Source organism: Embiotoca jacksoni, unplaced genomic scaffold (assembly GCF_022577435.1).
Source record: "Embiotoca jacksoni isolate LCO1_2020_lvr unplaced genomic scaffold, fEmbJac1.0.p SCAF_22, whole genome shotgun sequence".
In the NCBI taxonomy this organism is placed as follows: Eukaryota; Metazoa; Chordata; class Actinopteri; family Embiotocidae; genus Embiotoca; species Embiotoca jacksoni.
In genome coordinates, this window is record NW_027185363.1 from 4,542,055 (window position 1) to 4,560,021 (window position 17,967).

General features: G+C 41.7%; 1 protein-coding gene across 8 annotated transcripts in view; it reads left to right on the top strand.

Annotated features, from left to right (window-relative positions):
- The window catches only part of kmt2cb (lysine (K)-specific methyltransferase 2Cb), a 62,279-nt gene that overhangs the window by 12,084 nt on the left and 32,228 nt on the right, over window positions 1-17,967 (top strand). For 7 of the 8 annotated variants that reach the window (XM_069157394.1, XM_069157395.1, XM_069157398.1 and 4 more), the window contains 12 exons: window positions 542-630; window positions 2,307-2,454; window positions 3,423-3,629; window positions 5,017-5,126; window positions 5,299-5,408; window positions 6,016-6,178; window positions 6,336-6,507; window positions 8,012-8,126; window positions 11,763-11,938; window positions 12,128-12,501; window positions 15,490-15,567; window positions 15,872-16,593. In XM_069157394.1, the coding sequence (XP_069013495.1) occupies window positions 542-630; window positions 2,307-2,454; window positions 3,423-3,629; window positions 5,017-5,126; window positions 5,299-5,408; window positions 6,016-6,178; window positions 6,336-6,507; window positions 8,012-8,126; window positions 11,763-11,938; window positions 12,128-12,501; window positions 15,490-15,567; window positions 15,872-16,593 (2,464 nt within the window). The remainder of the gene's footprint in view (window positions 1-541; window positions 631-2,306; window positions 2,455-3,422; window positions 3,630-5,016; window positions 5,127-5,298; window positions 5,409-6,015; window positions 6,179-6,335; window positions 6,508-8,011; window positions 8,127-11,762; window positions 11,939-12,127; window positions 12,502-15,489; window positions 15,568-15,871; window positions 16,594-17,967) is intronic. The other variant, XM_069157396.1, reaches the window with a different exon arrangement.

The following is a 17,967-nucleotide window of genomic DNA, read 5'->3' on the forward strand; positions in this document are numbered from 1 at the left end:
TATCAACAGAGTAGCGGTGATTTCATAAGATAATGACATGTTGTAGCTTGGTTGTTTATATTTTTGGGTGACATGTCTGTGCATTCAGAGATTCATTTTAGTAATCTATGGTCATTCTCTTCCTTTGACAGTCATTAAAAACAGTAAAGCCGTTATTGTACATATTCATGCATTTTGATTTGCTATAACCCTGTCACTCTACATGGGCACATCCATTTATTTGTAGAAGATCCACTTTATTTTAATCCCCACCGTGTTTATCTGAGTTTTGTTTTTTAGCTGAAATATCCAGATTGGCCTCCTTCATCTTTAAAGCCTGTGTACTACCAGTCTGTATTGCACACCCCGCCACTTACCACCCTTCCGCCTTGCCCAGCGGCTTGAGTGCCTCCATTAAAAATCAGTGACAGCTGTGACTATATTTAACTAATTCATGACTGCACTGCCACTCCCCCCTCCTGAGGCAAACTCAGGCAGTTTCCCTTGTCTCATTCCTTTTCACTTCCTCTGTTTATTTGTTTGTCTTTTTTCCTCACTCTAGGGGTCGCACTAGAGGGAGGGTTGTTGTGGATGAAGAGGACAGCATGGATGGGACTGAGATAACAGAGTCCATAGACCCTCAGGACACAGGTGAGACTTTGCAATCCTCGTTTTCATCCCTTATGTACATATTGGTTATATTGGGAGTGAAATAAGACTTGAACTTGCACATCCAGGTATCATCATTCAGAGAGCTTCAGAGAGTATTTCACTAAAGGTAGAGGAGTCTCCCTCTCCTGAAGAAGGGTGGATGAGAGATTTTTCTTAGCACCCCATGCCTCTTCTTCAGGACTATAATTGAAAGGGTTTAGCTTGAGCTGTGAAGCTGCAGTGGGTGTGTATTTTTTTTTTCCTCCCTGTACTGCTTCCATCTCTCCTCCTGCTCTGAGATTGGCATTGAGTTGCAGTGGGAAAGAGCCCAAGGCTAATGCCCTCTAAAAGCTTTTTAAAATCCCATCAGTCTCTCCAGACCCATTTATGTGCTTTTTTATGTGTGTACATCACATCATGTGACCATGCCTCCCATTCTCATACATATCAGTGCTGACCTGGTGCTGTGCTGGTGATGTTGGGAAATGTGAACCTGCCAATGGGTTGCCTTACTTTTTAGTATTTTACATGAGACCAGCAATGAGCAAGGTTTAGGAGTTTTAAACATTAAACATATGTCTTTTTAATTAGGTTATGAAAGAACCAATGATGCACTTTGCCTTCTCAGTCTGCTCCCTTGTCCATTTCAAACTCAGTGGTTCCTTCGGTGGCTCTCTGCCTCCAGGCCGTTGGCAAAATGAAATCTGTAACTTCTACATCTGTGTCCTTAAAGTGATACAGTATATGTGGAGCTGAGGTCAAGTAGATTATATTGCCCTGTGTTAGTCGTGTCTGTTATGTGACACCTCTACCTTGTCACTGTTCGGAAACACATCAAAGCATTTACTGCAGCACATTTCTCTTGCAAAGGTAAATATAATCACATATGAAATAATTGCTGTCTCATAAAAACAAAAATTATGTACAAATTCTCACACCTCAATCTTACACAATGACTGTAACACGTCTTCCACAGGAGCACTCAGTTATTAGGAGGTAATTAGCTTAAATTTGTCCTTGTGTAATTCCATTGGATGACACAGAATCATTGCGTGTATTAGCCTAATTACTTGTCGATGAAATATTTGTAAAATATATACATGCTCCCAAATTATCAGTGAGAGGCGCTTTTGGTAGTTGTTTTATATGATTAGCATTGTGAATTGAGTCTCTTTTTTATTTTATTTTTTTTTAAATCAAAAGCACACATGGTGTCATCAGAACTGAGTATTTTTATTTCAGGCAAAATACTTCCCATTAATATTAAACCCCACTTCTTGAGACATTTTGACGGTCGCGATTCTTGTTTTTTTTCCATGCCTCCATTGTTTTTGCTATTCTGTACAAGAGCTTGATGTTCCCGGTGGGTTTATTATAATCAGTGCTTGAGCATATGGTCCCCATATTTTACCATCCATCTTACGAATAAAGTCTGTGTTTTTGACCTGGAGGAAAAATGAGTAGAATGCAATCAACCTGCCCAATGACAGCTTGTGTCTGTCAGAAGCGATATGCTTATTGTACGGTCATAATTGGAAATGAATTGAAGAGCAAGCTAACGGCACGGAGTCCAAATTTGAACGGGCTGCAGCGCTCACTGATGCACCGGAGGAATGTAATGCTCGGTCATTTCTTTACTGACTAACTGAACATTTTATTTGTTTTGTGACCATCAGAAACACAAATCCAACCGGTGGAGACCGTGGAAGTGGTGACCAATGAGGTGCCAGAGGAGGACAAACCCTCTTCCCCTCTGGCCCAGAGCCCTCCAGCCGAGAATTCAGCAGGACCATCTGTCCCAGCGAGTAGAGAAGTCAAAACCAGGTTACGAACACTAAATTTCCTCTGAACAACAGTAGTTTTACAAATAAAGAAACATTGTTTTTGTTTTTTTTAAAGTGTTTATATGAACGTGTACGTCCTGAAGCACCATCATGCAGATCTGTATTTTTGCCCAGCCATGTGACATGCTATTTGCTGTGCTGTGTAAACATGCATGGACGGATTAAATGGGAGTCATCAGCTGGTAGAGGCAGCACTGTCTTCCCAGGTGCCACTTCGTTAAAGGTTGTAATCAATCTTCTGGCCTGTCTGTGCTATCGATGTTGGCGATGGAAGGGATCTTATTAACAGGGCCATCTCGTCGCTTAAAAATCTGATAAATATTTACTGCTCATTTTATTTCTCAACTTTCCAGCTCTTGGCTACTATTACTGGTTTTTTTTTGCTTCTTCACAACTCTGTCTCCAACATGGCTTTCTCACTTGAAATTTGGAACATTTTTATGTCCAGATATGCGTGTTAGGTGATGGTTTGTTTTCATGGGTCTTCAATGCAGAAAAATCCATGCAAAACTAATACCTTCATGTTTTTAAAGGCAAAGTTGTATGGTATTAATACAATAAATAAGAAAAACACAGCATTATAAATGGAAATATGCCCTCAATGAAAGAATATGTCTACCTCTTACCTTGTGACAAAGTGTCAGCCCTGCTTATTCGCCATTATGATTTTTGTAAGTTGTTTGGTTATAGCTTTGTGTGCTTTCTATGCATGCACCAGTGTGTGTACTGTTGCGTGATTGATTGCATGCATGCATGGAGACAGTGTGTCCACTGGGCTCACAAATGCAGGCTCTGTGAGTTTCTATGTATGTCGCCACTCAGACATTCCCATTGCCAGAAGATGGAGGCCTTAATTCATGGTGACATGCATGGCACTGTATTAAGTCACAGTAGGTATTTATAATTAAACACCCCCCCCCCCCCCACCACCCATTTTCTTTGTTTCAGTGATCGTCTCTGTGCCTTCTGTTACTGCGGTGGCCGTAGCCTTCTGGGTCAGGGGGATCTGCAAGTATTCAGCACCACGTCTCAGCTTGAAGCACTCTTCAGCCACAAGGGTGAAGGGGGCTCGACAAGTGATAGCAGTGATGGTGATAAAACCACTCAGCAAAAAATGGCCGGAGAGACCACCTCAGGACAGAAGGAAAAGAAAAAGTAAGTAGGCCTGGCTCAAACTGTTTCGCAAATTGTTTGGCTGTCAGTGTTGGTCAGGAGGGTAAAGTAATCTGTGATGTGTCCATGTAATAAGTTAATGAGCTGCAACAAGTCAAAATTAGCTTACAGCCTCACGTCAGTGTTTTTGTTGTGAGCCTCTGTGCACCGACAGTGCTGCGAAATCTTAAATTGAACAACTTTTACTTTGGTCTTTTGTGAAATATTTGTGAAATTGGGTCCAAAATGTGTTTATTTTTGACAAAATCAACCTATATCCCTTCCCAGAAAAGAATTTTCATACTGAGCATATTTTCCTAATAAAATAAAGGAGTCGGTGTTGGTTAATATGTGGACACACTTCTACAGACATGCATATGCTAAGTCATACAAACTGTCAAGTCTCCCAGGGCCAAGGGATGCCACATCAGGTGAAGGGTTCACTAGAGCCTTGTTTTTGTGTCAGTATATGGGCCCACACATGCGTGCACACTGTGCCAACAAAAGACTCTCCTCGGACTCTTTTGGACAGTTGCCTAATTTGTTTTGGTCCTTTGAAACCAATTGGATGTCTCTCTGGGTTCCTCGTATCGTAATGGATAGAGAGAACAGTATGGGTCTGGCAGCGTGCCAAGCCAACCAGTAGCTGGTGTGTTGTCCGTGTGATTGGTCATTGAGGCCAGCCCTCAGTTGTGCCACACAGAGGCAGAGGAGGGAGCACAGGGCAGAAGGAGAAATTATGTATTGATTTGTTAGAGGAGCAGCTATGGTGGACAGAGACTGTGGACATGTGAGGAGGTGGGAGAAAACCATTTCATAATTGGTAATAAAACTCGGACTGTGAACAGTAAGCTGTCAAGGCTGTTTGTCATGCGTGTGCCATCACGTTTCCAGAAACCAGTCTCTTGATTTTGGCCATTGGTTTGTTTACTGGAACCTAGGTCCTTTTAAAATGCTAATGCTCCCTCTTTGCGTTTTCTGCATGCTATGCTGCTTACTAGTTCAAGCCAGGGACTCTGAGAAACACATCCTTTTCAACAGATTTTATGAGACAGAACAGCCAGCCTCTTGTGCACATGCCAAACAAGATGGCCCTCTTCCTCCTCCTCCTCCTTCTCGTCTTCCTCCTCCTCCTCTTCTCCCCCTCCCCCACAGTTCTTTATTTGCTCTCTAACATTTTTCTCCCAGCTTTCTGTCTTCATTTCTCTGCTTTTGTAAAAACTGCACATCGTCCTCGACCTTTATGTCTCTGTCCTTGATTCATTCATAAATTGATTCAGACTGTCCTTCTCTTGCATAGCACATCTTTTAGCTGTCCTCTCTTTTAAAGAAAACAAAAACAAAAACCTGTGCTGACTTTCTTCTTTGCAAACCTTATTTTTTGTTCCAGTGGGTCTGAAAGCTGCGAGGAAGAACCAGACCCAGCCAGTCGATTTTGGGATGAGCTTTCTCATGTCGGCCTTCCACAAGATCTCAACGTCCAGTCTCTCTTCGAGTCAGGTAAGACTAAAATTCAAAATCCTTTTCTCATTTTTACCAAACATTGATTGCACTAACATTTCTACATGAATATGACATCCAGAAATGCACTTTATGTCGATGCAGAATCTGTCAAAGATCTTTTTCATTCCAGTTCTTTGTCAATCACATCCGTTGCATCTTGTCATTTCAGGGCAATGCTGGGCACATCAGAGTTGTGCCTTGTGGTCCGACGGTGTTTGTGAGGGCGAGGGACAATCTCTGCTTAATGTGGACAGAGCCATTGACTCAGGGAGCACAAAGGTGAGTCAGGGGAGAACATCCTTGGACTAATGGGTGTTAACACCATCTTAATGTGCTGGGGCAGCAGGGAGGGACTGCTTCAGGGAGGCGCAGCAAAGCTGATGGATCAGACTGGCTGGTAAAGGTCGGCCTGGCAGCGTGGATCTCTCAGCTGTGAAATGGAAAAGGTCACGCCACTCAACAGGGCTGTGCTCTCATGGCAGCTTGGCTCCTAGCGGCAGCAGTGGTACTGCTCACATCTCTCTGATTGTGTTTGCAGCCCATCGTTTGTGCAGCCCATCAGCAAGTCTGCCACTTGATCTCCAGAGTGGCTATTAAAGCACACTCATGGAACTGAGAGAAATAAGGGCTGGATGAGGTTTTGCCAGTGTGATCATCAGAGGGCTAAAACAGGGGTTTAAACAGACAGGGTCTTAATCCTGAACTGAAAACCCAGATTTTCCAAAGAGACATTAAAGGATAAAGCACCGTCTTTACATAATTTAAGTCAGTCACTGATGGACATGATTTATAGTTGATTTCTGCTGCTGTTTAAGGTATTTATTCATTTCAATTGCAGACAAAGAACATCTTGGGTATATTTTGAGATTTCTCTTCCTTTCTGCAGCACTGTGCATACTGTAAGCGCCTTGGAGCATCCATTAAGTGCTGTGCTGAAGGATGTGCTCAACTCTACCATTACCCCTGTGCGGGGGCAGCTGGGACCTTTCAGGATATCACGAGTCTCTCACTCCTCTGCCCAGAACACATTGAATTGGCCATTCACAAAAGTAAGTCAAGTAGGTTTTGATACATTCGATATCAAATTTACAAAGTGGAAATGAGAAATTTTAATAAATTACATTGTACCCACTGTACTTTCTGAAATAAGTATAATGTCTTTATTTTTTTCTGACCTGCCATTTCCTTTCATTTTCCTGCCCATAGTTGTAGATGATGTAAACTGCGCACTATGCGATAGCCCAGGGGACCTACTGGACCAGCTCTTCTGCACCAGTTGTGGTCTACATTACCATGGGATGTGCCTGGACATGGCTGTGACCCCTCTAAGGAGAGCAGGTTGGCAGTGCCCCGAGTGCAAAGTCTGCCAGACATGCAAGTGAGTCCCTTTCCCTCCCCTCTAAATAATTTACATTCGCACCTCACACGGAATGTTTTTGTCTTCTTATGCCTTTTTTTTTTTTTTTTTTTTTCACTTTTTTTCCTGCTTAATTTCTGTATAGCCACCAGCCATCATGTTCACTGCTGGTTTGTTTACCTCTGTGGTTTGAGGAGCTAACTGGATGTTGTACCCTGAAGCTCAGTCTTGTAACCTCTGACATTATTAAAACAGCACAGGAGCTCTGATTTGCCTCAGGTGACCACTGTCTGTTGAGCTTAAGGTTCTGTATTTAAATAAAAAAATGAGTACTGTATTATATTTGCAAAATGAGAGGGGGTTCGTGATGTACTGTATTGTCATAAAGTGTAATGGACATGTTGGGAATTAAGACCCATTAAAACTGACTGATTAGGTACAATTGTTTAGGTTTCACAACACAAACCTGTTAATCGTTTACTGTGCACAGCTTATTTTTTTTTTTACTGTGAATGTTGTATCTACTGTATAAATATTATATCTTTAAATTCAAAACTGTATTCGTGCAGGGTTACCGCACAACCTGACAAACCTGGAATATTTTTAGACTTATTTTCCAGTCCTAGAAGAATCCTGAAAATAAAAAGAAATATTAAAATATCCTGAAAAGTTATCCTTTAAGAGTTGTGCATGAAAATAGTTTTGACGTTCTCGTCTTTTGCTGAGAGCCAACTTTGAGATCTGTACAACAGCTGTCAGCTGAGACTATGTTCAGAGACCATGTTAGAGTGACACTGTCTGGGCTGTAAAGTCTGCACTCCCCTCCAAAATTGTAGGCGTTTGAATGCACCTCAAATCACGACAGGTCAGTGAAGACAGTCAGATAAAATTACTATTGAGATGTAGTCAGCCAAGAAAAGTGAGTTAATCCGTCAAATCCTAATATCTGTTGGCTGCTAACAAGTTTTGCTTTAATAATTTAACGCTTCGCCACTTGCAGGATTATCGTTTTCATGAATTGAGTTAATGTTAACTGACTGAACATATTGATGATAATAATAAGTTGACTAGCTAGCTAATATTGACTGTTTAGTTTGCATTACATTCTTGCTTTGTTAGTTTTATGATGTGATCCGTGCGAGTGCTGTGCATTATAGTTGGAGTTTAATGAATGGGAGCTGTGTGCATTGTATGTGTGAGTATGAGCATCTTTTTTCAAATTTTACAGGTGTAGTCTTCATAAGACTTATTGTGCTTTAAACTCTGAATCCATCATGGGTGAACATGAACAGGATTCACAATGTAGCATTTACACTGTTAGTCTGCTCAGCTGTTTGAATCTCACCACTGAGTATTGGAGATAAACTTGCTGATAATGCTCATGTTAGCCTCTGAGAGAACAGCTGAGGGAAACATAAATGACAATATTTAGCGATAGATTCTCCTGCGTAACTTTGTGCAGTTTATGCCCAGTATATCAAATTGCTATGCTGTCCTATGTCATACAACCTTCTCTCCTCTGTAGGAACCCAGGAGAGGACACTAAAATGCTGGTGTGTGACATGTGTGACAAAGGTTACCATACCTTCTGTCTGCAACCTGCTATTGACTCTCTTCCCACCAATGGATGGAGATGTAAGGTAGGAAAGATCTCATATAACGCTTGGTGGCCTATTTAAGATGATTAAATAAGGATACTGGTTTGAAGTGGAAGTCTATTGTGCAGGATGGCCAAATTGTTTCCACCAGGTACAATCACAAAATTCCTCCACATGTGCACCATAATATTCAATAGAAACAAATTCATGATGTGGACCTTGGCCCTGGCAGAGTAAAATGACTACCACCCATAAAAGCACGATTTTTTTGGTGGTTTTTATTTGAGCTTTCTGTGGTTAAGAAATGACTCAACGTCTGATCTTTCAAAGGCTTCAGTTCAGCCTCAGTGCCGCAAGACAACACGACGCGTACTTGTGTGTACATGCACAAATGATGTGCTTGTCACTTAGCTGGCTGGTTAACGCACCGCCTAATTCATTGCACCGGCTGCAGTCGGCCACGGTAATAGAGGCAGCAGGTGATGAGAGGTCTTAACACTTGGCTTTTCTGTTTGACTCAGCGAAGGAGCAATGCAACCCGCAAACTTCCTTGGCACGCACTTCTCCTGAGCGCCTGCCCCCAGCCCCCGTCCCCACTCACATGGTGGTTATGTTCTGAGTGTTGTTGTCTTGCTGAAGTAGAGATCAATGAAAAATGAGTCATTGTTCCAGTTTCAATGCGCTGTGATGTTCCTCTGATGTGGTCTTTATGACTGTATGAGCCCCAGAATGGCAGGCTGTGCTTTGGAGGAAAAAAAAAAAAGAAAAAAAAGTCTACTTAAGCTGCGTGGCTAGTTTGCAGACTAAACTGCAAAGTCACTGTATTGCTTCGTGACAGTAAGTACTGGTACACTTTTCATGAACAAGCGTTATGGCCATGTCTTTTGGAAAACAATTTGAAAGAACCCTCACTTTGTTGAAGCTGCTTTTTTTTTTTTTTTCTTTTTTCTTTTTTCTTTTTTTTTTTAACAATCTTGAGTTAACTAGAGACCAAAATATCATAGGAAAATCTGAAGATTTTCTTTCCCCACATCCATTTGAAATTACTTTTATATTGAGAATCTAACAAGTTCTCTCCAATATTTAGTTTTAGCATGTTTTTGCATTCATTATACAGCAGCTCAGAATGCATTTAGTCCGGAGTATCCCTACATTAAAAATGTATAAACCTATTTAACTATGGCTGATAACTGAATAAGTTAACAAAATATTATTGAAGCAAATCTAGCCCACAATATATCCTTTTATTTTTTTTTGTGTGTTTCTGTGGTTCCTTGATATTTTATACTTGTCTTATGATGTTTTGTTCGGAAAAGTAACGTCTCTACAGTTGTGGCATGATAATTTTGTCAAAATGTGATCAGCCTATCTTTATTCGCAGCAGAAGCAAATTGCTTAGCAGCTGTTTTAAATCAAAAGCGGCAAAATTAGCCAGTTAATGTCAGAGTCAATGGTAGATCTATGCATCACGCACGAGCTCCTGACACATAACCCCCAAATCGTTTGGTTCCCTTTGACACATTTCTCCCCTCGTAGCACCCACTCTACAAAATAATGGATAAGCAGCCACACAATAATGTTTGCAGACAGCACCAAAATAGGAAAGAAGGTTGTTATTCATCAGGAAGTTACTAGTACTGATCATATACTATAAAATTAGCAGCTATTGTAAGCACAAGCAACACGGTGCTGCATTTCTTTGACGAAATTCTTCTGGCTAGAATAAATACGGCCAAATATCTTACTCAGCCAAAAACTGTAAAATATATCCTCGTCCACAACATCCTCTGTACTCGCATTTTGGGATGTGATTTTTGCTGTTTTACATATAGTTGCAGTGCAATCAAAGAAATAAAGGTTTTGTTGTGTTTTTGGGTGCCATTTAAAGCACCCCCTGGTGACCACGCAGCTCAATGAACCTGTAGTTCTTCTGGCTACAACCTACGTCACTGTACATGTCAAATAACGGTGTTGGTGCCGGACCAACGACAGATTTTGCAGTTGCATCCCAGAAACACAGAGAATTTATTAAGGATTTTATTGCTTTAATTGACTACATTTATCATCAACACTGATTGGACATGCCCACAAAAAGTGGCAGTTTTTTCTTTTAAAAGGCATGCTACCAGCCTGGTGTTACCACACTATTGCTCAAAGCATCAGTTTTCTATGTTGGGATTATAGTCTGGAATCCCTGTTCGCATTAACGTTTGCTCAGCCACTTTGAAGGGCGGACCAATCAGCAGCCAGTGGAGGTGATTAAGAGCGATGGCATTTAAGTCCCTCGTTCGAAAATGTATTTGGAGCGCTGGTAGAATTATACGTATATGTATGTATATGGTATACCGGTGAAAGGCGGCTCCAATAGTTCAACCCAGGGCGAGTATTTAGTCCAACAGATTATGTGGTGGAAAATGTTCACCGGAGCCCAACTGACATGGTGCCTTTACACCACTCGTAGTATTCCAAATCATACACAGATTCTTTGGAGTCCGATGCAATGTGCAATGCAGATTTATTGAAAATCAAGGGTCTGAATAAACCGAGTCATGAGAGCAACTGAAGTAGAACTCCCCCATCAGCTGCTGCTGCCTTTGTGCTGAAACAATGGGTCTTATTAGGTGAGGAGACTCCCTGACATGTCACTGCTGATTCCTGACTGACACGTGACTCACTTTGTGCTGTGAATCACCCGAAACCAATATTTCCACCAACTAAGCATTCAAATTAAATATATAATCACAATTACTTCTCCTACCGACTAAGCATTAATATTAATATGCATTTAAACTTAAGTAAAAATATATAAGTAAGTAAAACAATCTTCCACATTTCCGACAGTGAATTTGGGTATCAGTAGGCTAACATGCTGTTGGTTAACATAGAAGCCAAACCCAATAACACGTCTGCTTGCTGGTATATGCTGTCATTGTGGCTATCTCATAAAAAATTCTGGTTGCTATTTATTTGCTTGTGTTGTCCACAACACTGCTCAACAATACTGTTACCATGATTTTTTTTTTATGTTTTAAAAGCAGTGGGACTTTGTCATGTATGCAGAAAACAAAGAATAGAAAATGGAGAGGGTTGATAATAGCTGATACTGATCTGTTTAAAAATAATCCAAAATATTAGAGATGCAGCAGGAAGATGCTTAGATGTACTCCATGTTTTGATTATTGGCATCCTGCTGAGATTCCTTTTCTTGGCCATTTGTAACTATTTGGCAGCATAGTGCAGCATCGTGCAGTTTTGTAGCCAGAATCGGAACATTTTGATGCCAGTCTTTTAAAATTTGTATTATTTTTAATGTCACAATTTTTTTAAGAATAAGTCCTTATATTCCGTAATAAAACAATGAAAATGTGCATAAATATAGCGACAACTACTGTATTGAAAACTGGTTTGTCTAAATGATCATTAATGATTGAAAAAAGCTGTGAGAATCTATTTCATCAAGCCCTAAAAATATTTGTTTTTGATGATATTCCCCTGCTGTATCAGCATGTTTTCCTGGTCATGGTTCTGATTATATACACACTCGCTGTGGGTCTGGACAGGCTTCCTACTCGGTTCCCATTCCATGACTGGTGTGCCAAATCTGTGCAGCAGAAACACTGTATTCATCCTGCATTTGGTCTGAATAGCTTTGGATGTCATGTTACTTTCCCCCTTTAGAACTGTAGAGTATGCATCCAATGTGGAACACGAACTAGCGGGCAATGGCACCACACCAGCCTGCTGTGTGAGAACTGTGTCCAAAACCAGGACCCTGCTCTGAGCTGTCCTATGTGTGCCTGCATCCTGGACCCTGAGCATCACAAAGACTTACTTCTCTGCCACACTTGTAAGAGGTAAGTAACATATTTCAACTGTAATACTTCAAAATGTGTTCCTCTTGTTTTCGTCTTCATTTCATTCCTGTGCAAATTGATGTCTCCTCGTTAACACTAAGGAAACACTCCACACAACTATGTCAAATTTTAGGATTGCTCAGAGATCCCAGTGGAACAATCTCTGAAATTCCTTTGCACTTCTTTCAGATGGCTACACCTGGAGTGTGAGCGTCAGAACTCAGGCCAAGCAGAAATCCACCCCAGAGAGGACTATGTTTGTTCCAACTGCAGGTCTCCTGCTGCAGAGCAGGCGCTACAGTCAGAGGATATGGACACCGGCCCAGAGCTCAGCCCTCAGCCAGCCTCCATGCACACAAACTCTGAGACTGGCCTACAGCTGGCTCAAAAGCACACAGACCTAGAACCTGGCACTCAGCTGCCTCCTGAAATGCACAATGACCCCAAACCGGAATTACTTGCTGTTCCATTGCACTCAGATCCAGAGCCTGTTCAGGCTACCGTCCAGGAGGAGAAGCTGGCCACGTCAGACCAGAAGCCTGGTGGGTCTTTGTTCCAAAAAGGTTAGATTACACACAGATTACACTCCGATCCTTTCTTCTTGACTTTTATCTTGTTCTTTTATTTTTATCTTTGCCCTCGTGTCCTTCCCGATAATCAAATCTGTTTTATCAGCATATTAATCATATCATAACTATCAGCATATTAATCAAGCACAAGCCAAGGAATGTGGCTCTTTTGAGCAATTTGGACTGTAGTGTCAGCGCTGATGAAGTTTTGAAAGTCGCAGTTGCTGCAGATGAAAGAATTGAGAAAAGAGTTGTTTGGACTAAGACCAGAGAAAAGCACTCCATCTTTTATTTGGAGGAATTTCTGAGGACTGCCCAATAAGCAGATGGTGTCCCACTAGCATCAGATTAAAGCAACTCTATTGTCTTTGTAATTCTGTGTTTTGAAAATTTTAAGTTCTTTGTTTCTCCATCCTGTCTCCTGGAAAGAGAGCATGTGCAGCGTATCATTGTGAATGAAGAATTACTCATCTGTTTTTCCTTCAGAGAGCACTAAAATATTGCTGAAGTGCTTATCAAAGTTTTTCCTTTTTCCTACTTGATTGATCCCTGTTGGGACATTGATCCTCTGATCCTCGGCCCATCCTATACACACACATTACACTAGGAGCAATGGGCAGCCACAGTGCAGTGCGCTGGGACCACCTACGGTTCTTTTGCCAGCGCCCTTGGTCAGCAGTACTGACAGTGTTAACCCTGATATACATGTCTTTGATGGTGGGAGGTAACTGGAACATCCAGTGGAAAAAAGCACAAACATGGAGAGAACATGCAAACTACACACAGAAACATGTTTTGTTTTTTTACAAGCTTTTTTCATTTTTCTATCTTAAATCCTTATGGCTGGCGATAATGCTAAATCAAAATAGTGTTTGTCATAATGTGACTTTAAACTATGACATGAGGCCTTTGGATTCGGGCTTCAAGCTCTTTTGGCTGAACAGTAGAACTGTTTTATTTAAGTCAGAAACATCATGGAGACTTAAGACTCATCTGGAACTTCAGTTTAGAGACTCAAAACTTGATCTGCATCATTTTCTTTGAGAGACTTTAGAAGCACAAGCACCATCCCAGTATTAAATTCCATCCATGACAACATCTCTCTATCGCTTCTGCAAGTCGCAGGGCTTCTGTAGTGTCAGCTGTATCAACCCTTTGACTTGCATGATGCTGAAATCTGCTTGCATGAAGCTCTGAGCTGCATCTCAGCTGTGGCCCATAGGAGGTCTGCCAGCACTAGAGTGCAATATCAAGGAAATGCAGCGTGAGCTGGGGATGCCAGTGGTAGTATGCTGCCCACTCTTGTCTAGGCGGCAGACTCCTCTAACAAGAGAGAATGGATTGGAGCAGCATGATGGTGATGATATCACAGATCCCCTGTCTGCTAACCTGCCTTCAAGCTATGTTGGCTCATTCATTACTGCTCACACAGCTCGCTTGCTCTGCATTACTAACTTTTTTCTGTGGTCATGCACTGTTTCATCATTGGATTTAGCTGGCAAGGCGAAGCCTTCCCCGCTGTGGTTTTAAAGACATGTTGAGTGTACCGGTGATCTGTGTATTGATTTAAGAGGGGCTTTTGGAGGTTTATGTTAAGCATCTCGAAATAAGATTCCCACTTTACTTCTTACCACGCGTGTCATAATGCTCTCTGCTCCTGGAAGATAATGTTTGGGATTTTGGGTTAAAGTCTCTTGAATTAGGAGAATTTTAATTTGAAGTTGAATTTTTCTGCATTGTATTTCATATTCCTATTTCAAATAGTTATTTATAAGATGAATTATGTTCTGAAATGTACTCGGATATTTGCTTCTTTTTTTTGGCTTTGTTATGTGAGATATTGTCTCTGCTGCTAGCCACCTACACATGTAATGCAATTAAACTTACTAACTACAGCTGTTCATCACCTGCCACCATTCACCACCACTCAGGGTTTGACAACAGGCTTACAGTAACTCAACTGACAGATGCTGTTAGATCCATTCTGTGAATGCAGGTTAGGCTCAACGTTAGGCCTTTGCTGCATTAATCAAAGCTGTGTGTTTATCTAAAAACATCGCCGCATTCACTGTAGGAGATGTAGGAAGCGGGGCATTAATATGAATGTGAATGCGTGTTCAGCTTGGTCAATAGCTGATGGCTGGAGAAGCTTGGAGGCCCATCTCCCTAATTGACTTTCTGGCATCAGCACCGGATGAGCACCTGCAAGCTGCACAGTCATGAGCCCAGAGCACACAGACCCTGGGATGTTGGTTGTCATGGTTACTCCCTTCCCTGGCAGAGATGCATAGCAGGTGCATGCGTGTGTCAGGAACAGTGTGACATGGGAACTTGTGGATTGAAATGGTGGGCGCCTCCTTAAGACTAGGCTATCTGTACTGTCAGTGGCTGTCTGGCAGAACATTGGCTCGATGGATGGATTCCTGATAGCCAGGAATGACTAGTTCTATTCATACCAGACGAGTCAAAATGCATTGATGTCTGTGATACAAAACCAAACGGAGAGGGAGGACACATTACAAAACCATTGCAAAAAAAGAAAGCGAGAGAGGAGAAGAGACACCGCATTAATACTAAAATGTAGCCTCTGATAAAAGCTTGCCTCATTGTTTGATGCACTGTGACTGCTTGTTATCAAAAGCCGTCCCTTTCCAAAAGCACTTGTCACTCCTGTCCCCATTAGTTTTACTTGTAGAGGACATTCACATTTTTTTATCCGTGACGCAGGGATTTACATCATTGTATGGTCATGTTTATTTTACCTCTAGATTTGAGGGGATGGGTGTTTTAAAACTGAAACGAGAATAGTTTTAAAGAAATATCTTCTTTCTCTTAGTCAGTGTGACTGATCTAAACCCAAAATTTTCCTAAGTGCTTCAACGTGTTCAAAATCTCTCTAGTCTCTTGCTATTAAAGAACAAAGGCCCGGTCTATTAAGCATCTTTTATATATAATCCTTCTGTCAATGAATCTCTCTTTTAGAAGCCCCAGCAGGAGCAGACATTGTCGAGAGGCAGGTTACTGAACCGTCTGTCAACAAAATTCCAGAATTCAAACCAGGTTAGTAGATGTAGTCCAATCTCTAGTGAGGAACCTCATGTAGATTTGCATGAATATAGTAGTGATTGCTGTTGCAAAGTTTGTGTTAAATGTAAGGCTTTATTCACCCTAATAAAATGCTGTGTAAATATTGTGAACGTGTAGTATTCGACAGGGTCATTGGCACGGAGTTCTTTTTACCTTCATGACATTAACGTGAATTGAACGATGTTGATCACTTGAAATCACTTCATCTGTTAGTGGTGCACATGATATAAAGATATCCAAATCCGTTCCTGTGACCACTTTGTATTTCCTCCTACAGAAACAAAACCAGCAGCAAGGGCCCAGCTCACGTCTACAGAGAGTCTTGCGTCTTTGGCGACTGCGAGCCTGAAGTCTTTTCCAGCCCAACACTCCATGGAGGCACTACAAACACAGGATACCACATTACAAATCAAACCAGCAAATACTGAGGCCGGCCCTGAGCAGGGCCTGCTCAACCCCAGCACAAAGGATTTTAAGGCCATCATCTCAACCACCAAAGAACCAAGTACTGCATCAGTACCTTTCACGGACCAACAAATGGAAGTCTCACTACCCCAGCCTTCAAGTCTGGATGTAGTCAGGGCGTCTTTCATGGAAACTGCTCCAAAAGAACTTAACAAGGAGACGAAGGAGGGTGTTTTTCACAGGAACCTGGCAGAGACTGTTAAGCCCTCAGCTTCTACTACATTAGAGGAGATGGACACTACACCGGAGAGCAAACCTAACCTGACATTTCCCAGCTTGTCTTTAGAGGAGAAACCCTTCAAAACATCCGTGGAAAAATTAGCTGAAATGGTTTCCTCTCCTTCCCACTCCTCCCCTCTGGCTCGAGGGACGTCCCCCAGGGAGCCACCTCTGACCCAGATCCTACCCTCACTGAGTGACCACAGCAGTGTAATACCCACCACCACCCTGATACCTTTCATCCCGAAGATTGGCATGGGAAAGCCGGCCATCACTAAGAGGAAGTTTTCACCTGGAAGGCCACGAGTGAAACAGGTAAGAACCTGGACATCATGTCGCAGAGATCACTGATGCGTTCTGTGTCTCTTGTCTGGCCGGTTTGGCCTTGTTCACTGACCCAGCCCAAGTAATACACCGAAGGAGTGTAGGTTGATAAATGGTGCTCGTACCTTGTGTACTCCCCCATGGAATGTGACTTTGTGTGTATCCTGTAGGCTCTGCTCTATGAAATTGGATTAGTTTTTTTTTTTTTTTTGTGGCACTGAGAGGGTTGAAGCAGCTTGTACGGTTTGGGATATGTTTTTTCAATTACATTTCAAATCATTTCTGTTAAGTTATACCTTGCAGTACACTACGTAAGCATAGCAGGAGGACAGCATGGCGAATGAGGCGCTCTCTCCACTCCCTACGCTCTCTTCACGTTTTGCACCACGAGTAGTTAGTCACAGTGTTCACGCAGAGCTCAGTTGAGTATTAATTAGTTCCTTTAGGAATTGTGGTTTTTATAGCTAAAATATTTTTTATTGCCAGTCCTCACTATATTCCAACTCCAGCATTGTCATCAGTCTCTTTGTTCATCTCATGTCCTCGTTACAAACATGGATCACTTTATTGTCCTGTGGAGGATAAGCACTCATCAAGTCACTCGTTACAGTGATCATCGCCATTATCACGTCCTAGTTATCCATATTACACCATCGACTGCAGCGGCTGCGAAAAAACATTTAATCTACTAATATTGGTGTCTCGGTGTCTGGAGACTATCAGGCACTGAATGTAGACTCTCAGAAAAATAAGAGTGGGAATTGATTCACACCCATGGCTATAATATATTATGAATGATGCTGGTGAGGGTAGACTAATTCAGTTTGAAAAAATGTTTTCCCACATATATCCCATCTCTTAAATACACATTTAATGGCTCAAACCAATTTGTTACACAAGGCCTGCGGAGATCTGTTTAAAAAATTTTGAAGTTGCTCCTTTTTAGTCAACCATGCTTTTGTCTGATGCGCTCATGTGCTGCCGTAATGACGCAATTCTCCTTGTTTTGTCAACATGCCAAACATACACGGTTGTCATGGCGAGAGGTAGCAGGGCCTCTTTTCCTGCTGTATGATGCCATGATACCATGGCCAATTCTGCTGCTGGACATGCAACTAACACAGTTGTGCTCTCCAGTTTTGCTTGAACAAAGAGTCTATTATAAAAATGCCTCCTAAACTAATGTGCATGAAAGGTTTGGCTTTAACACAGAATGTAACCTAACAACTCATCCTCTTCATGTTTTGGCATCCCAGATGCTCTCTTGTACCTCTACATAGATGGGTGTGTATTAAGTAGTTCCCAAATGGCAACATGCGAAGCTCACTACATCTCTCTAACATCTTTCTTTGTATGTTTTATTTC